At 35.8% G+C, this 24836-nt stretch overlaps 2 protein-coding genes and 1 pseudogene across 3 annotated transcripts; 1 reads left to right on the forward strand and 2 right to left on the reverse strand.

The window, feature by feature from the left end:
- Nucleotides 1-1274: 1274 nt before the first annotated feature.
- Nucleotides 1275-16874, forward strand: LOC110114829 (very-long-chain (3R)-3-hydroxyacyl-CoA dehydratase PASTICCINO 2A-like). 2 transcript variants are annotated; one of them, XM_020847843.2, is made up of 9 exons: nt 1275-1578; nt 1644-1755; nt 1843-1861; nt 1948-2036; nt 2121-2174; nt 15519-15589; nt 15664-15745; nt 16355-16451; nt 16540-16874. In XM_020847843.2, exons 1-9 carry the CDS (start codon nt 1403-1405, stop codon nt 16608-16610), a joined length of 771 nt encoding a protein of 256 aa, XP_020703502.1. In that variant the 5' UTR covers nt 1275-1402; the 3' UTR covers nt 16611-16874. The 2 variants fall into 2 exon arrangements, with proteins under 2 accessions (XP_020703502.1, XP_028550249.1); XM_028694416.1 differs by lacking the exons at nt 1843-1861; nt 1948-2036; nt 2121-2174 and adding exons at nt 6938-6956; nt 7043-7131; nt 7216-7269 and having other exon boundaries at nt 1276-1578.
- Nucleotides 16875-19161: 2287 nt separating this feature from the next.
- Nucleotides 19162-19698, reverse strand: LOC110114842 (RING-H2 finger protein ATL16-like). Its single transcript, XM_020847859.2, has one exon. It carries the CDS (start codon nt 19696-19698, stop codon nt 19162-19164), a length of 537 nt encoding a protein of 178 aa, XP_020703518.1.
- A 4431-nt stretch (nt 19699-24129) lies between these two features.
- Nucleotides 24130-24683, reverse strand: LOC110114861 (annotated as a pseudogene).
- Nucleotides 24684-24836: the final 153 nt, after the last annotated feature.

Here is a 24836-nt window from a genome sequence, read left to right on the forward strand (position 1 = left end):
TGATGTATATTTCTATATTGAGCCAAGGTCTTTCCCCGAGAAAGGACATCATTTGTAATCAACTATAAACACTAGTTGAATCATTTTAACTAGGTTAGATCTCATGATTTTTCCCTTTTTAGAGTTTTTTACATAAAAATATTTATTTCTCTTTATGACTCTTGCTCCCCTTTCTCTTATATGTGTGAGTCGGATATTCGCATAAAATTAGGACACTAAACTTTTTATCTCTCTATTGCCGTGAATGTTCTAGAACACGATAATTATGATAATAAAATGTCATCATTTTTGTTTTGTTTTTTTATAATAAAATGTCATCATTTTATCCTCTCAATTCCTCTAATATAGAATTCCTATAATCAAATAAGAAGGCCTAATAGTTATTCTTCTTTACTTTCTAATTCTTTATGAAATAACACTACCTACTCTAAAAATTTATGATTATAAGCCATATCATCATATCATATTATTTATAACTACAACATCATTAGGTTAAACTAAAAAAAAATGTAATAAAAAAGGACAACAAGCGAAATCTTACCTATTCATTATCATTCAAGGGATCCTATACCATGTGCTAAGTTAGTGTTGATCCTTCTCATTTATTTACTTTTGATGCTAGTTTTCTTCATCACTTAATTTTCCTCTTTTATTATGAGAACAATCAAGCTAATCCCTCGTTATCATACAAATTTAGAAATTCTTCGTTAAATATCATTCATTGATTGCCAATGAACAATAATCTATGTTCCTTAACTATCAACATATGCTATTCATCATATTGATCACATGGTCTTATCTCTTATTGGAGAACGAATGAAACAATCACTAATCATTGCCTGATTTTTAATATTCCCCTCTTTATCATTGTTCAACACCTACTACCGCAAACACCTATTAACCATTAATGAATGATGGTTCTTCTTTCTAATCTCCCATCCAACCGGAAGAATGACTAAGTCTAGATCTCATCGCTACTCGACTTTTGATGTTTTCCACGAATCATCATTTGATACATATCAACTACCAACGCCCCGATCTTTGCTGAACAATTCTATCAGTTACATCATATTCATAGTATTTCTAGTACTAGAAAGTATATCATTTGTAATATATAATTCACACTAATAAAAATATTTTAACTAAATTAGCACATACTATTTTTGTCTTGTTGAAATTTTTATATAAAACATACATCTTATGTTTCCTGTTGCTCGGAACTTGGTGGTGCTTGCATGTACAAAATTTTCGTATAAATCTAACCCATGAATTTTTTAACACAAAAACCATGCGAGGTAGGTTGGTTTTGCTCGCCAAAAACCAGAGCAATTAAAAGCTTTGGTTGATGGTAGGTCATCCGCCCCCGCGTCCTCATTAACTCTTCTCTTCGCCCCCATGGCGAATGCAACTGCCGCTTTATAAAACTTCAACTGACCAAAGCACTCGCAAATCACGACCTCGCGTCTTCTCCTCTCCGCCTCTACTCCACAGCCTTCTTATCGCTTCGATGGCGGGCTTTCTCTCCGGCATTCGCAGCCTGTACCTCTCAGTCTATAACTGGGCGGTCTTTTACGGATGGTAGTCTCCCCTTTTCTTCTTTCCGAACCCTAGATCTCTTTCGACCCGCTTCATTCTTCTCGCAGGTTCCAGGTTTTGTACCTAGCTATCAAGACTCTCAAGGAATACGGGCACGAGCAGGTGTATGATGCGGTCGAGCGGCCTCTTCAGCTCGCGCAGACCGCCGCCATTTTAGAGGTACGCTAGACCTCCCTCTTCAGATTCATATTTTTATTTCTTCGCAAACTTTCTGATTTTTAAATTTCTCTTTATTTTTTTTTTCAGATATTGCATAGCCTTGTTGGTGAGGATGAAAAATCGGCGTACTCTTTTTGTAATTTAATCTTAAATTTGTTTATTTGCTTTGACTTGACGCGGTGTATTGGTAAGGTCTGGTGAGATCCCCGGTTTCGGCCACCTTACCGCAGATTGCATCAAGGTTGTATGTTACTTGGGGCATCTTGTGGAGTTTTCCAGAGGTATTGATTTGTCCTCTGAACTTGTAGTTCCTTTTTTAAATGCTACAAAAGAAGTTTTTTACGTAATTACTGTGTTACTTGCAGGCCAGGTCGCATGTTCTTGTTAGTTCGTTGGTTATTAGCTGGTCAATAACAGAGGTATGAATCAGTACTGTTTGACCTTACGCATCTTGTGAATAAAATTTGTGTTTTTATTAGCTGCACATTGTATTTATACTTATTGTTTGTAAAATAACTGGTAGTTTTGGGAGGCTTTTATTGTTTAGTTTAAGGATTTGCTGGATAAAATAGGGAAGCATTCATTCCAATCTTCATCTTTAGATGGGAAAAACATCAAATTTTAGGAAATCATACAATATTTCGGAGTGTTGGATAAATAGATAGCAGGATAATAATTTTATCATGAGAGACCATCTTGGTATACTGCAGCACTATGCAGATGTAATGATGAAGTTATAGCGTGTAGTTTGCCTGTCGTGGATAAATAATAAAATTTGACTGTTTTTATATCATGAAAATCCAAAATTAAACGGCTCTGCTCATGATCCTTGAACGGTGAAAAAATCAGTAGCCCTTGAGCAGTTAGAAAAACGAGAGAGAGGAGGGAGGGTTTGTTGAAGAGAAAGAATGTTGGGAAAAGTAGGAAAGAAAGTGGACAAGCGAGGAAGAAAAGAAAATCATCCGTTAAAAATTATTTCACTCTTATTTAAAAAAATAAATCAATCAAGCAAAATAATAGGTTTGAGACTGAAGATATTAGAGCACCTCCAGTAACATTACCTGCTTAGACCACTAGATTTTTCTGCACCACAAAATTTTCCTCAGATGCTGCCACACTTGCTTTTCTACAACACCAAGATGCTTGCATCACATCAAAATGGTTAACTAAGGAAAGAAATGAGAGAACCGAGTGAGTACTTAATTTTCTTTTCTCATTCTTTTCCTCTCTTTTTTCTCTTCTCCTCGCCCTTTTTTTTAAAATTTGTAAAACTTGGTGAATTTCCTTAACAACGAACTATTTCACAAGCTAATAATAAACAGAGTTCCCAAAACCATGAATTGCCCACATGTAGGAGTTTTTTTTGGTCTAGTCATCACATCTAAACCAATAGTGATGTAGGGCTTGACCTGCAAGGATGATGAAGAAGCAAGTAGACAATAAAACAATAACAACTGTGTAGAAATTGTGAATGTTAGTGAAAAAATTATCTTCCTTCATATAGTTTATATATATATATGGTAGCATTCTTGCACACAACAACCTAGGTAAGGGTTAAAAGGGTAAAAGTACCACTAGTACTTATAACAGCTAGCAAATAGGGAGGTATCAACTATAACCAATAGCATAGTAGTGTTCAACCCAAACTAACATAATTTCAAGGTACAAAAGCTATGGTAACATGGCTCGCAAGATATTTGACTAAGGATGCACCTGACATCAACTCAATATGATGTTGAATTGATCTCAATGGTGGTAGACTCGCGGGTAAGTTATCCAACCCTTACAGCAACAACAAAGAAACTTCAGTGGGAATAGCCTCCACGGTTGTAGACGCATTGGTATCCTTCACTTGTAAAGCCAAAATTTGTGATGACTCATGCTAGGCGTTTAACAAAGCAACTCCTCATAACATATTTTGCCTTGACTCCAGCCTAATTTGGACTACCACAGGGCAATAATCTCAACTTTTGATCCTTCCAATCAAAGGAATAAGTATTTACTCGGCAATCATATGTAGCTCCGACATCGAACTGCCACGACCTTTTTAGAATGAGGTAGCACACGCCCTCGATAACATCACAGAAGACCTCACTAACATAATGCTTTCTAATCGAAAACGTAATTCTACACATATCCATTACTGCAATCTCCATGTCTTTCTTCACCCAACTTATCTTATAGGGATTTTGATTCTTTTTAGTCTTCAACTGCAATGCCTGCACCATTGAGCGAGATACAACGTTCTCAATGCACCCACTGAGCGAGATACAACATTCTCAATGCACCCACTGAGCGAGATACAACATCACACAAATAATTCTACACATTTGTGATGACTCATGCTAGGCGTTTAACAAAGCAACTCCCGTCATCGAGATCATAACAGATTTTGCCTTGACTCCAGCCTGATCTAAACTACCACAAGGCAATAATCTCAACTTTTGATCCTTCCAATCAAAGGAATAAGTATTTACTCGGCAATCATATGTAGCTTCGACATCGAACTGCCATGACCTTTTTAGAATGAGGTAGCACACGCCCTCGATAACATCCACAAGACCTCACTAACATAATGCTTTCTAATCGAAAACGTAATTCTACACATATCCATTACTGCAATCTCCATGTCTTTCTTCACCCAACTTATCTTATAGGGATTTGGATTCTTTTTAGTCTTCAACTGCAATGCCTGCACCACTGAGCGAGATACAACATTCTCAATGCACCCACTATCAATAAACAAATCACAGACCTTCCCACTTGTGGTGCACTTGGTTTTAAACAGAGCATTCCTTTGTGAATTAGATTGTTGTCTAGGTGCTAACAATAATTTCTCTAAAACACAAATAAGTAGTTCCCTTTCATCTCCTACAATGTCTTTTGCCACTAGTTCCTGAACCTGATCGGTTGCATCCACTTCTTCCTCATCTTTTGCGTCTAATAACCTCAATTGAGGTCTGGATGACATTAATTGGATTTATGCCCCTGTTGAAAACACCTGAAGCATTTGATGTTTAAAGGCTTAACATATGCATTCTCCCTTACCAAGGCCTTCAGCTTTGGGTTACCCTTTGTATCTGTTGTCGGTTAACCAAACTATTTGACGCAGCAGGTGTATGTGTGGTGGAAAAAGCCTTCGAGGCATTGAATGCAATGGGAACAGATGATCTATTAAATTCTCTGGAGTGGTCTTGGCTTCGTCTGCTCTGGTTGCTGCGTGAATGTCAAGCTAGCTGTATTTCAGCTTTGAGTGCGTAGTTAACTGCTTGCGAAAGTGACTAGACAACATTCAATTCAAGTTTGTCCTGAATTGCTTCTCGTAGCCCACCAATATATCTTGCTACTAACTGATTGGAAGATTCATTTAAATTGTTTCTAAGACTTAAGTGATCAAATTATTACGTATACTTGTTCACGGTTTTAACCTCTTGGACACAGTGCTGATATTGCAAGTAGAGCATCTGCTCATAATTTGTTGGCAAAAAATGATCACGAAAAAGTTATTTCATTATATACCAACTGTGCGCTTGTCTCTTGCCTTCATGAATTCTAGACTTAAACCACCAAGCATTGGGTCCTACTTTGGGCCTACATGCAATGTATTTCACCTCTTTCTCGGGCTTGATTTTCATATATTCAGAAAAAGTCTTGATAGATATTTCCCAATCCAAATAATCTTCAATGTACAGTTTCCCATAAAAAATGGAATGTCAAGTTTCACTAGAAACTCACTGTGGCACTGATCTTTCTTAACTAGTCTCCTTCTTCGCTGATAAACTGGATCCTCATCAGCATCCGAAACTTCGTGCGGCCGTAACCGGCCTAACTCATCTTCCGAATCAGATGCCTCGATCAACAACGAATCTCGCTGATGTTCCCATTCCACCGATAGCCCTCTTCTGATCGTGGGTATGGTCGTAGGTAATAGCGTTCGAGTTCCCAAGCGTCTATCAAGGCTAGCATTGATCATTCTCCGTACTCGGTGCATTTCGGAAAAGAAATGCAAGAAGTCCCCCGACAATTCCTTTGTTTGCCACACCAACTTGGTATGTTCTGCCCACAGGGCTTCAAGGCGGAGATCTTCACCAAGAGCAACCAATCTACTGCTCTCAGCCATCCTTGCTCTGATACCAAACCTGATGTAGTGCTTGACCTGCAAGGATGATTAAGAAGCAAGCAGGCAATAAAACAATAACAACTATGTAGAAATTGTATGTTAGTGAAATAACTATCTTCCTTCTTACATTTTCTCTATCTATATGGCAAAATTCTTGCACTCAGCCAACCTAGGTAAGGGTTAAAAGGGTAAAAGTACCACTAACACTAAAAACAGCTAGCAAATATGGAGGTATCAACTATAACAAATAGCATAGTGGGGTTCATTCCAAACTAATAGAATATAAAAAGTTTAGGCAAATCGTTATTTTTGTATCAAGTGAGGTATCTGTATCTTTAACAGATTTGGGGTCTAGCTTATATCTACCAATACAATCCATATACACATAAGAAATAGATTTAAAAACTTTTATATTAATCCAAATTTCTTTTGGCAGTTTATAGGACAATGGAATTGAGGATTATTTGCATATAGAATCAGCCCAAAAAAGTTTATAACTTCATGTGTATAGCTCTTCATTAAAAGTTATGTCCCTACGATAGATATTCCCATTTTGTAGTGACATTATTGTAATTTACCTCTACACGGAATCTACTATTCACACAATTTTATGAACTCACTATCATTGTCTTTTCCATTGAAGTGATCTTAGTTTTTTATTTTTACACAAAATTCATCTTTATTGGTCTTCTTCACTTTTTAGAAGTAAACACATTAGACTTATTTTAGAATATAAATTTATGCATTTTTTGTGTAGTTGTCGATGAAGTTGACGTAATAAATGAGCCATATGGATGCTTCTGGGGATAGCCCTCACGCATTGATGTTTATAAGATCTAAATTTTGAGTTTTGGTCTCCCTTCAATTTTGTAAAACTAAATTTTCTCTTTATTGCGGTCTTCACAAAACCAGAATCCTAATACTTTATTTGATAATAGCTTTTTGAATGTAAATTCCTTATCTTTTTTCATTCATATGTCCCAACCTTCAATATCATGTGTATGAATCAATTATCAAGTCTATTGTTGCTCTTGTTATTATGGTGTTTGAAGTTCTATATAGATATTGCATAGCCTTGTTGGAGGGTATGAAAAGTCGGCGTACTCTTTTTGTAATTTAATCTTAAATTTGTTTATTTGCTTTGACTTGACGCGGTGTATTGGTAAGGTCTGGTGAGATCCCCGGTTTCGGCCACCTTACCGCAGATTGCATCAAGGTTGTATGTTACTTGGGGCATCTTGTGGAGTTTTCCAGAGGTATTGATTTGTCCTCTGAACTTGTAGTTCCTTTTTTAAATGCTACAAAAGAAGTTTTTTAGGTAATTACTGTGTTACTTGCAGGCCAGGTCGCATGTTCTTGTTAGTTCGTTGGTTATTAGCTGGTCAATAACAGAGGTATGAATCAGTACTGTTTGACCTTACGCATCTTGTGAATAAAATTTGTGTTTTTATTAGCTGCACATTGTATTTATACTTATTGTTTGTAAAATAACTGGTAGTTTTGGGAGGCTTTTATTGTTTAGTTTAAGGATTTGCTGGATAAAATAGGGAAGCATTCATTCCAATCTTCATCTTTAGATGGGAAAACATCAAATTTTAGGAAATCATACAATATTTCGGAGTGTTGGATAAATAGATAGCAGGATAATAATTTTATCATGAGAGACCATCTTGGTATACTGCAGCACTATGCAGATGTAATGATGAAGTTATAGCGTGTAGTTTGCCTGTCGTAGATAAATGATAAAATTTGACTGTTTTTATATCATGAAAATCCAAAATTTAAACGGCTCTGCTCATGATCCTTGAACGATGAAAAAATCAGTAGCCCTTGAGCAGTGAGAAAAACGAGAGAGAGGAGGGAGGATTTGTTGAAGAGAAAGAATGTTGGGAAAAGTAGGAAAGAGAGTGGACAAGCGAGGAAGAAAAGAAAATCATCCGTCAAAAATTATTTCACTCTTATTTTAAAAAATAGATCAAACAAGCAAAATAAGAGGTTTGAGACTGAAGTTATTAGAGCACCTCCAGTAACTTTACCTGCTTAGACCACTAGATTTTTCTGCACCACAAAATTTTCCTCAGATGCTGCCACACTTGCTTTTCTACAACACCAAGATGCTTGCATCACATCAAAATGGTTCACTAAGGCAACAAAATGAGAGAGCCGAGTGAGTACTTAACTTTCTTTTCTCATTCTTTTCCGCTCTTTTCTCTCTTCTGCTCGCCCTTATTTTTTTTTTTAATTTCTAAAACCTGGCTAATTTCCTTAGCAACGAATCACAAGCTAATAATAAACAGAGTTCCCAAAACCATGAATTGTCCACATTTGGGAGTTTTTTTGGTCTAGTCATCACATCTAAACCAATAGTTATGTAGGGCTTGACCTGCAAGATGATGAAGAAGCAAGAAGACAATAAAACTGTAACAACTGTGTAGAAATTGTGTATGTTAGTGAAATAATTATCTTCCTTCTTACAATTTCTTTATTTATATAGCAGCAGTCTTGCACGCAACCAACCTAGGTAAGGGTTAAAGGGTAAAAGTACCACTAGTACTAATAACAACTTGCAAATAGGGAGGATCAACCATATCCAATAGCATAGTAGGGTTCAACCCAAACTAACATAATATAAAGGTACAAAAGCTATGGTAACATGGCCCGCAAGATATCTGGCTAAGGATGCACCTGGCGTCAACTCAATATGGTGTTGAATTGATCTCAATGGTGATAGACTCGCGGGTAAGTTCCCTGGCCCTTGCAGCAACAACAAAGAAACTTCGGTGGGAATAGCCTCCACGGTTGTAGACGCATTGGTAACCTTCACTTGTAAAGCCAAAGTTTGTGATGACTCACGCTAGGCGTTTAACAAAGCAGCTGATGCAGTGGATCGACCGAGAATTGGACCTGCTTGAATGTTTTCCCAATCCAGGGAATAAACAAACAATCACAAAGCCTCAAAGCTTTAAAAAGAGATAATATTCCTTTCCTCTATTTCCTACTACAACCTTCTATATATAAGCTAACATTTGAACTTTTTAGAAACAAGTATAAAACTAAATCTACTATTCCTAAGAAAGACTATAACTAAAATGCTCCGCATCAGTAGCTACCGTCATCGAGATCATAACAGATTTTGCCTTGACTCCAGCCTGATCTGGAGTACCACAGGGCAATAATCTCAACCTTTGATCCTTCCAATTAAAGGAATAAGTATAACTCGGCAATCATACGTAGCTCCGACATCGAACTTGCACGACCTTCTTAGAATGAGGCACACCCTCGATAATATCACACAAGACCTCACTAACATAATGCTTGCTAATCGAAAATGTAATTCTACAAATATCCATCACCGCAATCTCCATGCCTTTCTTCAACTAGCTTATCTTATAGCGATTTGGATTATTTGTAGTCTTCAACTGCAATGTCTACACCACTGAGCGAGATACAACCTTCTCAGTGCACCCACTATCAATAAGCAAATCACAGACCCTCCCACTTATGGTGCACTTGGTTTTAAACAGAGCATTCCTTTGTGAATTAGATTGTTGTCTAGGTGTTGACAACAATTTCTCTAAAACACAAATAAGTAGTTCCCCTTCATCTCCTACAATGTTTTTTGTCACCAGTTCCTGAACCTGATCGGTTGCATCCACTTCTTCCTCGCCTTTTGCGTCTAATAACTGCAATTGAGGTCTGGATGTCATTCATTGGATTTATGCCCCTGTTGAAAACACTTGAAGCATTTGATGTTTAAAGGCTTAACACATGCATTCTCCCTTACCAGTGCCTTCAGCTTTGGGTTACCCTTTGGATCTACTATTCGGTTAACCAAACTATTGGATGCAGCAGGTGTAGGTGTGGTGGAAAAAGCCTTGGAGGCATTGAATGCAATGGGAACAGATGATCTATTAAATTCTCTGGAGTGGTCTTGACTTCGTTTGCTCTGGTTGTTGTGTGAATGTCAAGCTAGCTATATTTCAGCTTTGAGTGCGTAGTTAACTGCTTGCGAAAGTGACTAGACAACATGCAATTCAAGTTTGTCCTGAATTGCTTCTCGTAGCCCACCAATATATCTTGCTACTAACTTATTAGAAGATTCATTTAAATTGTTTCTCACACTTAAGTGATAAATTATTCCGTATACTTGTTAACGGTTTTAACCCCTTGAACACAGTGCTGATATTGCAAGTAGAACATCTACTCATAATCTGTGGCAAAAAGTGATCACGAAGAAGTTGTTTCATTCTATACCAACTGTGCGCTTGTCTCTTGCCTTCATGAAGTATAGACTTAAGCAATTGTAACCACCATGCACTGGGTCCTCCTTTGAGCCTACAAACAACGTATTTCACCTCTTGCTCGGGCTTGATTTCCATATATTAAAAAAAAGTCTTAACAGATATTTCCCAATCCAAATAATCTTCAATGTGCAATTTCCCATAAAAAAATGGAATGTCAAGTTTCACCAGAAACTCACTGTGGCACTGATCTTTCTTAACTAGTCTCCTTCGTTGATAAACTGGATCATCATCAGCATTCGAAACTTCGCGCGGCCGTAACCGGCCTACCTCATCTTTCAAATCAGATGCCTCGATCAACAACGAATCTCGCTGATGTTCCCATTCCACCGATAGCCCTCTTCTGATCGCGGGTATGGTCATAGGTAATAGTGTTCGAGTTCCCTAGTGTCTGTCGAGGCTAGCATTGACCATTCTCAGTTCTCGGCGCATTTCGGAAAAGAAATGCAAGAAGTCCCCCGACAATTCCTTCGTTTGCCGCGCCAACTTGGTATGTTCCGCCCACAGGGCTTCAAAGCTGAGATCTTCACCAAGAGCAACCAGTCTACTGCTCTAAGCCATCCTTGCTCTGATACCAAACCTGATGTAAGGCTTGACCTGCAAGGATGATAAAGAAGCAAGCAGGCAATGAATAATAATAACTGTGTATAAATTGTATGTTAGTGAAATAACTATCTTCCTTCTTACATTTTCTCTATCTATATGGCAGCATTCTTGCACGCAGCCAACCTAGGTAAGGGTTAAAAGGGTAAAAGTACCACTAATACTAAAAACAGCTAGCAAATATGGAGGTATCAACTATAACAAATAGCATAGTGGGGTTCATCCCAAACTAATAGAATATAAAAATTTTAGGCAAATCGTTTATTTTGTATCAAGTGAGATATCTTTAACAGATTTGGGGTCTAGCTTATATCTACCAATACAATCCATATACGCATAAGAAATAGAACTAAAAACTTTTATATTAATCCAAATTTATTTTGGCAGTTTATAGGACAATGGAATTGAGGGTTATTTGCATATAGAATCAGCCCAAAAAAGTGTATAACTTCATGTGTATAGCTCTTCATTAAAAGTTATGCCCCTACGATAGATATTCCCATTTTGTAGTGACATTATTGGAATTTACCTCTACACGGAATCTACTATTCACACAATTTTATGAACTCACTATCATTGTCTTTTCCATTGAAGTGATCTTAGTTTTTTATTTTTACACAAAATTCATCTTTATTGGACTTCTTCACTTTTTTAGAAGTAAACACATTAGACTTATTTTAGAATATAAATTTAAGCATTTTTTGTGTAATTGTCGATGAAGTTGACGTAATAAATGAGCCATATGGATGCCGCTGGGGATAGCCTTCACACATTGATGTTTGTAAAACTAAATTTTCTCTTTATTGCGGTCTTCACAAAAGCAGAATCCTACTACTTTAAATTTGATAATAGCTTTTTGAATGTAAATTCCTTATCTTTTTTCATTCATATGTCCCAACCTTCAATATCATGTGTATGAATAAATTATCAAGTCTATTGTTGCTCTTGTTATTATGGTGTTTGAAGTTCTATATAACGTGCCATTTTTTCTATCATGTGCTGTCATCATGACACACCTGGTTGCGTTCAAAGTGCTAGTACTGAAGATCTAGTTATATCCTTCTTCATCAAAGAATCAATTGGAAATCTAATTCTTCTTCAAGCTTGTAATATGTCTCGCTTTATGAAACATTCACATAATCCCATTTACAATTTTGATTTGAATATTGCCAACACCTATAATTCTTAAGAGCTCATCATCCATGAGATACACTTTATTATAATTAATTGCAAAATAATTAAACATGTGCTGTTTATATGAAGTAGAGTGAAACGTCACAGCTGAGTGCAAGATCCAGATTACGTGGGACTATTGACATAAAAAATCAATGAATCATAAATTTCCTTTAATTCATTCACAAACTCTTTTTCTAGTTCATATTTTGTCCACTTTTCTTCTATGGGCATCACTTCTCACCTGTTTTCTCGTTTCTCATTGCTAGCACATGTTATTTCCACCTTTAGAGCTTAGATTAACTGATGTCAAAACCAGGAGTTGTTTTAAGAAATTAATAAAAGTTGTTGGAGCAATGATAAAATTAATCTTAAGGCGTCTCAAAATTGAAGAATCAAGAAAGCTCTTAGAAGCAAACAATGCTTAGGCAATCCATTACAACTAAATTTGCAAGTTCTTTAAAATAACAACTTAAACAAGAGTAATGAAATGATTAGTCAACTAGAAGCCGACGGTTAACAAAGTGATCGTCTCACCTTGAGGCTCAAAGGCTCAAAGTCACTCTTCTACGTCTAGGGTTGTCGGAGGAAGACGAACCATACAAGAAACAAAATCACTCCAAGGTAGACGACTCAGATGATCCGTAGTGATGTAGAGGGATGCGGCGGTGGAGGTGGAGAAATGGGTGGATGTCCGTTGATGGTCCACTCGTAGTCCGAGAATTGATCGTCGTGGATGTCCACGAGATGGGTGAGGATTTGGTTCAAGTAATCTTCAACGGTGTCGTCAAAACCAAACCCGACGTCGAAGAATGGTGATCGAACGATGTGGATGTCTCCGTGGGCGTCGAGTACGAATCCGTGGTTAACTTCGGGATCCGCCATACATAATTGGCATGTAGATGAGAGAGAATGATAAGACAATCCAAGAGAGGAGAGGTGGTGGCCGGCTTGGGGATGTGGAGGGGAGAAGCTAGGCTCCTTGGTCGAAACGAGGTTAGGTTGGGGGTGGATGGGATTAATTCTAAATATGAAATTATTCTCAGATTTAGATTAATTTGGGAGGGAAGCAATTTGAAATTTGATTTCAAATTGAATACAATTAATGCCTTGATGGAGGAGTAATTTGGGGGATCCAAGAAAGAGGAGGCCGGCGGTATAGAGAGAGAGGAGATTGAGGTTTAGTCTAAAAAATTGAAATTAATTTTAGTTTTAGAGAGTTAGGAGGGAAAATATTTGAAATCAAATTTGGATTCCAAATAAAGGGTGAGGGTTAATGTGCATTCAATGGGGAGAGCCCATCAAGGGCCGGCGACATCAAGGAGGGGAGGGGATTGGGGAGGATGAGGGGGAGTTTCCAAATAGGTGGTGATGACTAGGAAAGAAAATTTATTAAATCCAATTTGATTTAATTTAAAATTGAATTCAACATAAAAACTTTCTTAATTTGGATTTCCTAATTTGGAAATAATTTGAAATTTGAAATTCAATTTTCAAACATGAAAGCTAGCGGAGAGAGGGGTGGTGGAAGGATGGCGGGAGGCCGGTGGCAAGGTGGCTGGCCGGTGGTGTGAGAGCAGCCGGCGGCTGGGGCTCCAAGGGGCGACGGTAAGGGGTTGGGGTCGGGTTCTTCAAGCCAAGGGTTTTATGTTGTCTTCTCTTGAGGTGGAAGAGGAAGTGATTGGAAGAGGAAGTGATTGGAAGAGGAGGATAAGAAGATTAAGAATCACGAACCTTATTCCTTAAACTATTAGAACTCACAAAGAGATCTAAAGGCTCTCTCCTCAAGAACTCACAAAGAGATCTAGAGAAGTTTTGGAACTCACAAAGAGAACAATAAGATAAAATTGTCATTCATCAACTCCCTCTCATACAAAGCATGGAGAGCCTTATATATGGATCTCAAGTCTAAAAAAAAAAAGACACAAATGCCCATGGGGCTACAAAAGACACTCACTACCCTCAGGGTTAGACTAGGAAACTGAAATGACATAAATACAAATTACAACAAATATGTCGAAAGTAGAGACTATGAATCGTGGCCATTGATCTACGCCTCCGTCGATGGTTCACGTGTCTAAATCTCTGACTGATGTCTGCATCATTAACTTATCCTTTGATTGTTATGGCAACGTCTTCTTTGAAATTTGGATCTCCCTAGATTATACCCTTTTTTTTAGTTATTCCTCCAACTTCAAGATTTGAAACAAAATAAGAAGGACATTCACCTGATTCTCATATCCCGAAGTTCTCAATTAGGATTAAGTCACAGATGCTGTTGAGCTTAAACTTTGTATATGCGCATGAACTATTGACTGTCATCACAATTATGTTCTGGCTCTTAAGAAAGTGATGCAACAAGCTCATGAGATGTACTCCTTCATAGGAGTTGATATCAACTAAACTCCATTGACTTGCGATCTGTTTGAATTCATTTGTGTGATTTGCTATAGAATCACCTTCCACAATCTTGAGATTAATTTGACTTAGCAGCTAAAATGTTTTCAATGACGCTTATGAAATCAAAACCAGGATTTGGACTTTTTTTTATACAGTAAGGCTAATGTCTAGACTTAATGACACCAATAGAACTTTCATTGTTCTTATTTTACAATCCCCCCTATTCTCTTAGAAATAAATAAAGAAATAACAACTATTGCACTCAATACATTTAAGAACCTTTGAAGAATCGAAGCCATAGTGTATTATTTGAAGTTATTAAGCTTTTATGGACAAGCAGGCAAATACATGATTACCTATGAATACTAACTCATTGAATAGTGAAAAACACACAGATTCAATGAGGGTGGTTTGTACGATGGAAGAAATTGGTTGCGGACTTGCAGTAAGGTAATCTGGAGGATGGCTTTAGGGGTAGTTTGGCTACTAAAAAGCCTTAGATAATCTTGAATTTAGGTTTAGTAAAATCTGGATACATTAAATCCTGAAAGTTGTTTGACATGGTAGATGTTTAGTTAAAGGCTGTTTGGTATGATAGATATTTTTAAAGATTTAGAGTTTGAACGAAGGAGAAGATGATGTACAGTGATGAGTAGTTGTATAAATCTCTTAAATTTCACTTCCTCTAGAATTGAAGGAATTTACGAAGTCAGTAGTATTTATATGACTGAAAAAACGGTTTGGCTACATCTTGCAACCAAACAGGCCCTTAATGGCCAATAATGAGATGGGGGTAATGATCACCCTAAAATAGTTGGTAGGAAGCTCATAAATTTGATATAATAAGTACAAACAAAAGGAATAAAAGTGGACCAATAAGCTCTTTTTTGACTGAAAGGTCACATGACTTGTTCGAATGAATTTCACTACAAGCTGAAATTTACCTCTAAATTTAGTGTATCATTGAGTTTACATCACAGCGCTTTCTCAAACTTAGGCTTCGTTTGGGACGGCTTTTTTTCCGCTTCTTAAAGCAGCTTCCTAGCACAAAAATTTTAATTTTGATACTAAGAAGTTGCTTTAAGAAGCAACAAAAAAGCCTTCCCAAACGAAGCCTTACACTGGATTATCAGCTAATGAGCTCCTTTATTCATCTCTCTTGGTAGATAATTAGGTACTCGTTCTTTGGCTTGAAGGAAACTTTTGGTGCTCCACCTTCTTGGCTCTTATGGCTGAGGTGAGGGTTCATTTTGCTGCTATATTTGTACTCCCAGCATACACTAACATTCATCTTGAATTTAACTTCTGCAGGTATAGCACCTTTTTGGTATTGTATCCAACAGGCATCACAAGTGAGGTTGGCCTCATATACATTGCCTTGTCATACATGAAGGTATATATTCCTGATGCCTTGGATATTGTTTAGTCAGATTTATTAGGAGTGTAATATATTCATTTTTTTCTGCATTCCATCTTTTTTGCTAATTGATTTAAATCAAACGAAATACAAAATAAAATCTTGAGCAATTTGAAATACTCCAAAATACTTGTTCTCCACATGCATTTGTAGATTGCTTAAATAGGCCAATTTGCTAATCCCTTGTCACGGTCTCTCTTGATTCTTTTTCTAACCAAGTCTTTTTAGGTCTACCTCTAACTTTCTTAACATAAGTCAAATCTAATACCTCAACTTTCCTAACCGGGTCATCGGAAGGCTTCCGTTTAATGTGACCAAACCATCTAATGCGACTCTCTCTAATATTATCTTCCACTGGAGCTACTCCAACCTTTTCACGTATATGCTCATTTTGTATTTTATCTCTAAGGGTAAAGCCACTCATCCACTAACCCTAATTTTAATGGCCAGCTACCTCCCCACTGCCATCATTAACCATCGTTTGCTGCCTCACACTGCATTTGATTTACATCAAATATAAAAATATATCTATTTTTATTTTAATTTATTGGTTTAGATAATGTAATTTTCTTGGTGGCATGGCAGGCATCTGAAAAGTATTGCTTGAGAATGCCCAACAAGTGGAACTTTTCTTTTGACTATTTCTATGGAGCTGTTCTGGTTCTTGGTATTTATGTACCAGGTAGTCCCCCTGTTTCATCATCCATGAAAGAAACAACTCCGTTTTGAACATCTTTAATAAAATCAATGAATGGCATATTTGCTTGCAGGGAGCCCACATTTGTATACTTACATGCTCGGGCAGCGCAAGAAAGCTCTTTCTAAAGCAAAGACAGCATAGTGGAGTCCAGCTTCCCGTTGAAAATTGTACTTGTGATAATCTATTGATCTTTCTTTGATATTTTTTTCTTCTTCTTCTTCTTATTTTTATCATTGCTTTGTTTGTGAAGAATCTGGAAAGCTACCAAACGCTAGATTCTGTTGGAGAAGTTGCTTGATCTTAAATTTTTAGTAAGCCGTCAGTGTTTGCCTTCTCTCTGTATCAATGGGATTTAGATTCAAATATATAAATGTTAACTTTGGACCTTTTGCTTTAGCGGTCAAATATGATATCATGATTAATGTTTTGTTTGGGAGGATTTTCTTGCTGCTTCTTAAAGCAACTCTCTAGTACAAAAATTTAATTTTAATTTTTGTATTAAAAAGCTGCTTTAAAAAACAGTAATAAAACTGTCCCAAATAATACCTAAGAGTCGAGTTGGTGCAGTAAATTGTAAAAGATGTTACAAAATTATCGTTAAAGAAGAGGATTTTTCAAAGTTAGTATGGTATTATAAAATCTTCTCATCTTAAAGAATAAAATCTCATGCTTACAGCTTCTATATTTAAATAGATTTAATTGTAATTTTTTTGTCATCAAAAGAAATTTCAAAAAACAATAAAATAGTTACAGCCAAATAAAAATGTGATGCTGACCTCCCTTAATTATTACATCCGGTCAAAAACCGAACCATCCGAATGTATACTGAGCAATATTGAGTGCCAAATATCGAGTTTTATGTGATGTGGCGCATGATTATTGGTTTCTGGATGCATCTGGATGTAATAATTGCTCCCCCTAAGGGCATCTCTAACTAAATACCATTTGCTCTCTAATCTGGTAAGCGTTCACCCAAACTCTAACGGTTGTGTTGTATTTTAACTCGGCAGTGAATTAATGGTGTGACATCAATATTTACGTTACACTAATTAGAATATTATTCATTTATTTTTGATTGAAAATAAATATAAAAATATAGATCATAAAGAATAGGGATATAATTTTTTTTTTTCGGTGTTAGAATGAAGTTGGGTTAAAGATGAACTATTATTTTATATAATTGTTACTGTATTTTGAAGTGAAAAATAGATTTTTCGGGTGGAGGTGTTCTAATGATTGGTTAGGGCCTTAGGGGTGTTAAATCTAATCAATGATTAGGCTTTATTTTCTGTAGTTATTTATAAAAACAACTATAGAATTATTGTGAGAAAAATAATTTTGTTAAAATTAATTGTGTTTATTATAAAAAGGAGCATGGTTTAAGTTTAAATTAGCTCAAGGAGCATTTTAGAGAAAATTTTTAAAAAGGAGTAAATACGAATTTTAATTAACCGGTTTCAATAGAAATGAGAACTTCATTATTCGTTTCCAATTTCTATTGAAACCGGTATTCCATTCTATGGTTTTAATAATAAAATAAAATAAAAATCTTTCCTAAGAAACCGGATGTCTGTTAACTGGTTTCTTAATAAAAATAAAATATTTTTTTTTTCAGGCGTAAACCCTAGAAATATGTATATATTTTATTGTGATTAAAATATTTAAGTGAAATAAATTTACTGATAATAATTTTCTTTTATCTATTGTAATTAAACATTTTTTTTATAATAATGGTTTTTAAAAAATTGTTGCAAAACAACAATCTATGATTAAAAAAATATCCAAATAAATCCTAAAAGCAGTTGAAACTAACAAATATATATTTGTCTTCACACAGCCTTATGCTAAAGTCACGTCTATATAACTGCTCTCTCAAGATGTTGGGGAAACAACCAAAATAAATTATATTATTTTATTAACATGACATTTGACATTACAATTAACTATGTTATCCCCTAATAATTCTTTAATTTCATCAAAATTTCATATTCTTTCCCCAGTTGAATTCAAGCGGAAAAAAAAAAAAAACAATAAAGCATCTTCGATCATAAGTGCAATACTTCGATACGAACAATTATTACGTTCTTCGACCGGACGGAGAGGAACGTCCGGTCGGAGGCCAAATCCCGTCAAAAAACGAGTTGTACCGAGCAATACCAAACAATAACGAGGAATACCATCATTTGAAGACCCAATACCGAGTTATACCGAGCTAAATCGAGAAATACCGAGTTATACAAAAGTTGTACCGCTAGAAAAACTCGGTACAACTCGGTATTTCTCGGTACAGCTCGGTATAACTTGGTATTGGTCTTCAAAGAGAAGTATTCCTCGTTAATATCAAATAATACCTATTTGTACCAAGTAAATACCGAGTTTTTTGGCGGGATTTTGACTTCAACCGGACGTTCCTCTACGTGACGTAATAAAAGTTCCTTCGATACAGGCACTTAAACTAGTTTCAATTGATCATTCCATGCCTCCTTCAAAAGCTCTCTTCATTTCATGAAAACAAGTTTTTGGGTTCCTAAATCTTCATCAAAAACTTTTTTTTTTTTAATTTTTTTGAGAAAAATACAGTAAATGATTCATCATCAATCTACACTTAGTATACTCTCTCAGAAAAAAATTCATCATATCAAAAAATTCGATCTAAATTATAATGACGAAGAACACCAATGGATCAAACATATCAAGCCAAAGCAATGGGTATCGCCGCCCTACTAACCGTCGAGACAGAAACAAGATAATCCTGTGAGGTAAATGACGAGGCCGACATCTCCATTGATTGCAAAGGTGTGGGGAGAACACTCTCACGACAAACAGGACAACTATTATGTGAATTAAGCCACATGTCAATACAATTTGTGTGAAAAGAATGTCCACACTGCGCCATCTGCCGCACTTGCTCTCCCTCCTCAAATGCGGAAATACAAACTGGGCATTCCGCCTCCGGTGCGCCCTCCTCCTCATCATCTTTTCTCTTCATATAACTATACGTCGGCATCCATCGCCGCAAATCGTCTTCATTGAATTCGCGGCTGAATGCGCCGCGTGATACAATGAATTGGCGAAGCCAAGAGCAGCAGCCAACGGCGATGGCATTGGTGACGAGGAGTACGATGGCGACGAGTGAGAGGCCGACGACGAAGTAGTAGTAGTCGAGTTTGGTGGATTTGTTGTTATGGTAAGGAGGCGGTGGTGGTGACGGAGGTGGTGGAGAAGCCATGTAGACTGTAGTTGGGGTAGGAAATTAGAGGAGTTGGGATTTATTAGGCGTGCCGGCCAGGTTTGGTCAATAAGTGGATTAGTTTAGTGCAGGAGTGATTGGTGGTGGGTTCCATTGACTGTGTCGTAAGTGATGGTTGGGCAGGAACTCTTGTTCTTTGCATTGTTTTGATTAAGCCGATCGTAATTAAGATAAAAAAAAAAATGGAGAAAGTTTTGGGTGAGGTACTATTAGTAAATTATATGTTTGGCCAACTCCATTTTACACGGGCAAAATTATTATGTGTGGTCACCAGTCTGCCGTCCGGAGACCAATCAAGATGCGCCACATCACCAATATGCTGCGTATCATTACTGAGTATCGGGTGACGTAGGGCGTCCTAATTGACCTCCGGACGGTCCGATAACCGCACGTAATAATCTCTTTTTATGTGGTGTGTCTTAGCTCCTTTTCAATACCATTACTTCAAAAAAGACTTTTTCATCAACTTATCTAAGCTTAATTGTTTATCACCTAAGGAACTAGTCAAAAAAAATAAAATATAAAATTTTTGTACTAAAAAAATTATTTTAAGAAGCACTAACAAAGCTACTCATAGGGCTGCAAACGAACCGAGCCGAGCCGAGTATGTGAGTGTTCATGTTTGTGTTCATTTAATATCAGATTGTTTAAGTTTGGTTCATGTTTGTTCGAGCTTTATTGTTTGTGTTCATGTTTGGTTCATTTAAATTTATGAGTGTTCATGTTCGGTTCATGTTCAATTCATGTTCATTTGTTTAGTGCTTATCAAGCTTGTTCGCGAACATATTTAATGAATTTTTTTTAACTATCAAACAAACACGTTCATGAACATATCTATGAATAAACATGTTTATAATAAAAGCAATTTTCTATGTAACAAAGACAATGATTATTTATATTTATTAATTTTATAGTCAAATATTAATTATTTTTATCGAGCTTATTTACGAGTTCAAAATCGAACACGAATCGAGCTTTTATCGAGCTTGTTCACGAACTTCAAATGATGTTGTTCGCGAACATAAATGAGCTAAACGCATTAGTGTTCAAGTTTGTTTATTTAAGAATCGAGTATTTAAAATATTGTTCAAGTTTGTTTGTTTAGTTAATTAAATGATCACAAACGAGCTTTAATCGAACCGAACAACGAGTAGCTCGTCGAACGTTTGGTTCGCTTGCAGCCCTAGCTACTCATACACACAATACATATTCAAGCTATAGACTTAAGACTTATTGATTGGTAGCCAAAACTCCCAACCAACCGATCAAGCTCAGATATATTTTATGATAAATTTGAAATTCCCCCCGATGAGGTACAAGCTTCTAGCATTCAGCAACGCAGGATGAAGCAGCCCTAAGCCGTGTGGAGAAAACACTAACGGTCAATCATCATTTTTTTGTTTTATTTTTAAAAAATAATAAACATATGAAAATTCCGCCGGTAATAAGTGATTTTCCTGTAGTGTTAGATATATGAGACATATGAATAATGCAATGGGATATAAAAGAAGTCCTAAAAGATAAACTAAATTTGTTTTTTTTTTCAAATTAAAATTAATATTTTAAAAATTTATCAATAACATATGCATTTAACTCTAAATAATTGGTAGATTTTTTTTTAAGGTCATAATTAAGATTGTGAAATTCAAATCGGACATTAAACCGAAAGGAGAGGCTCACGATTAAATAACTAAAAATATTATTAAAAATTAATAAAATTTGAGCATTTTTTTTTCTTATTTTCACTAGGAATAAAATCCAGACTCATAATAATATGACAATTTAGCTAAACAATTTTGAGAAAAATTAAGGAGGCATTTGCACAAACACTTTGGTGCATTGAGCTGCTTCTTAATAATCATGTATGGCTGAATCCAAGAAATTTTCACACCTATTAGCTGACATTCTGACATCATTCTCATCCTGCATCAAATTATCAACCATTCCTCGAATGTACCTACCTGTGACGCAATCGGGATTCGGCTGATTGTTCAAATTCAACATTCAAATGATATAATATGCAGAACAAAACAAATAAAATTGGAGTGCCGATAGAAGAAACATCCATGAGACGAGAATGTAAAAGAAGACATACTCGTTTGCTTTTGCTGTAGATTTAGCGCCATGAAGACATACTCGCGCGCGTGTGCGCACACACACACATATATATATATTAAAGGGAATTTCAGAATTATTAAATTTATTTTTAAATGAATTTAAAAATTAATTAATTATTTCTGCATAATACTTATAGCAATGAGATTCATTTTATTTAAAATTTGGTAATTATATTTGATACATCCCAAAAAATCATTTTGACCAGACACAAATCTTGATGCATATATGAATTGAAAACTTTCAACTATAAATTTAGGACTATCTGAACTCTAATTTCAACAAACTTATAGTCAAATTGAATGTCTCAAAGAGAATAACTCAACGATATCAAAATTAGTCCAATCTGAATCCAAATGAGCCCAAATTAAAGGGCCAAAATATATTTGGATGCTTTAGTGCATTTATTGGACGACCAAATGATATCAAAAAATCAAGCAACTCGACGAGATGAATCCAACAAGCCTAAGATTACTTAATTTCGACATCATCAAGGGAATTGAATGTTGAATTAATGCTCTATGATAAAGAGAATTAATATGAGCCGTTTGATGGAGCACTTCAAAATTATCCTGAATTATAAATAAATCTTCACTCTTTACATGAAGGAGACCTTTGAAGCTTGGACTTTTGGAGCCTTAGAATTTGGGCTAGAGACTCAAAAGAGCTTCGAGGCTTAAAGCATCCTAAAACAAGCCTTAGAATTTAAGCATGTTGAACATCTCTATTGTTGAACATCTCTTAATTTAAGCATGTTGAACATGCTTGAAGTGGTTGTTTAAATTTCTGTCTCCATCAACTACAACAACTTAAATTAAACTTAGTCTTTAATTATGAACATGCTTAAAACACCTATAATTCTAATCTCACCAAATTTTAATTTGCCCATAATCAAACCTCATCAACTCATCCTATAATAAACCAAAACTTGACCCTTAGTACCAAGTTATTGAACTTATGCAAGGGGATTACAAAATCAACTATTCACTGAAGGAAATCGATTACTCGCCCAAAATACTAGCAAAATTATTTGGATTCTTGCTAGAAGAACTCATCAAATGTACTCACATTGAATTTTAAACTCACCCGATGATCAACAAGCAATCGACTACAAGCAAGACTTGCTAGCTAAATAAATGGCTACACCCAGTCAAAATTGTATACTTTGTGAACGCATTGAAGACAATTTTGCAACACAAACATTGATCCTCACTTATAAATAGGAGTAATTAGTCAAGCGCAAGCATCACGGGGTCATATACTTCATACTGAAACTCTATGATATACTAGGGGCCTATGGGAGTTAATATTCACTATGTAAGAAGGAGAAATCAAGGAAGAAATAATTAGGAAAGTTTATTTAGAGAAAGATGGTCGATTTGAAGTTAAAAGTGGAGAGGAATTTAAGAAAGATTTATTTAAGGAAAGATTGCAGATTTAAATTCATACTTGGAAGAAAATTAGGAAGGTTTTATTTAGGAAAAAATGACAGATTTGAATTCAAATTTGGGGCAGAATTAGAAAGGCTTTATTAAGGGAAAAATGACTAATTTGAATTCAAATTTAGAAGAAAAATATGATGGTTTATTTAAGGGTAATTATGTTGTTTTATTTTTATTATGTGATTTATGTTTGTTGTAGTTTTCTTAGAAGTTGTTTCTAACGACTTCTAGAATTTTTGGGAGAGCTGATCTATCTCTCAAATAGTTGATTACTTTTATCTTTATTTCTTTTTTATCGAAAAGATAATAAAAAATCAGCCCTTATATTTATATTCATGCAGTTTCTACTTGTTTTCTTCGTTGTTTTTACTTCCAAGACGTATCACTCTATCACATTGAAATCTATCAAAATCTCTATGATATTCTCTTCAAAATTTTCTTCTCTCTTTTTGAATCATCTCTATAACTTATTTGGACTTGCCCTATTTATCTAAGGGGTTCAATTGGATCCTTTGTAGAATGATTCACTTGAGAGAATCTTTAAAATATAATCTTGCTTTCTCTGTCCTTTTGTCCATTAAGGTTAATCCATATCTTTAATATGATTTTGATATATTTCCACTAGCAACTTTGAATCCATAACAAATTGTCCAGTAATCAAATTCTAAAAAAGGGAGAAAATCACATCAACTCATTATGCATATACACTCGTGTAATTAATTAAAATTGAAAAATAAAAAAAAATATATTCATCTTTAGAGAACATGAGAACCCAAAATACCGTTGATCAGATATTCAGGAAAAAGAGTAACCAACTCAAGTGCGAGGTAGAGATGAGAAATACCGTTTAAGCTCATGAACTTCTATTGATAATAACATGTTTTATAGAATAAAAACTTGACACAACAGTCAGTATAACAGGAATGTAATATGAACTTTCTCAAGTTGAAATAAGCTCATGTTCAGTGGTTACCAGATGGGGAGGTCGCATTGACACATGAACTTCATGTTCTTCTGGCCCAATACCATGTTTGGGAACAATGATCTCAAGCACAGTGCCAGTCTCATCATAATAAGCTTCTAGATTAGCTTTCTCTGGAATACTAGTTGCAAGTTGTATTTCTCTAACAAATTCCCAAGGAGGACAATGCTCAGGAGAAGGATCAGATAGCTTGAAAGTTCTATCAAGTCTCTTTAAGAAAGGTATTCGTCCGGTGCTCATGCAGGATATCTTCACAATTCCATGAGTAAGGTTGTTCCTCCAGTACACCTTCTCTCTCTGCTGATCAGACAAAGACAAGCTCACCATTATAAGATAACTTTCGCCATCCTCACAGGACCATATACATGTCTCATCAAACCAGTAAACTCATTCATCCATGAGGGTTCAGAAGGGTTGATGCCCATATCCGGAGGACACTACCAAAATACTGTAGATTTCGCAGCCCTTACTAGCAGCGGTCACAAAATCGGTGCTATAGAAGGCTATATGCAACGGTTTTAACCGATGCGATTTAAGTAATATAACTGCGGTTTTAACCGCCGCTGTAACCGGCATAT

Source organism: Dendrobium catenatum, unplaced genomic scaffold (assembly GCF_001605985.2).
Source record: "Dendrobium catenatum unplaced genomic scaffold, ASM160598v2 fragScaff_scaffold_484, whole genome shotgun sequence".
NCBI classification, from domain to species: Eukaryota; Viridiplantae; Streptophyta; class Magnoliopsida; order Asparagales; family Orchidaceae; genus Dendrobium; species Dendrobium catenatum.

What these genes read in the sequence shown, in the direction of transcription:
- LOC110114842 (XM_020847859.2), bottom strand. Translation starts at nt 19,698, where the DNA reads ATGGCTTCTCCACCACCTCCGTCACCACCACCGCCTCCTTACCATAAC.
- LOC110114829 (XM_020847843.2), top strand. Translation starts at nt 1,403, where the DNA reads ATGCAACTGCCGCTTTATAAAACTTCAACTGACCAAAGCACTCGCAAA. An exon ending in TTAGCTGGTCAATAACAGAG is followed by an intron (nt 2,175 to 15,518) that starts GTATGAATCAGT and finishes CTCTCTTGGTAG; the next exon opens with ATAATTAGGTACTCGTTCTT. An exon ending in TTGCCTTGTCATACATGAAG is followed by an intron (nt 15,746 to 16,354) that starts GTATATATTCCT and finishes GTGGCATGGCAG; the next exon opens with GCATCTGAAAAGTATTGCTT.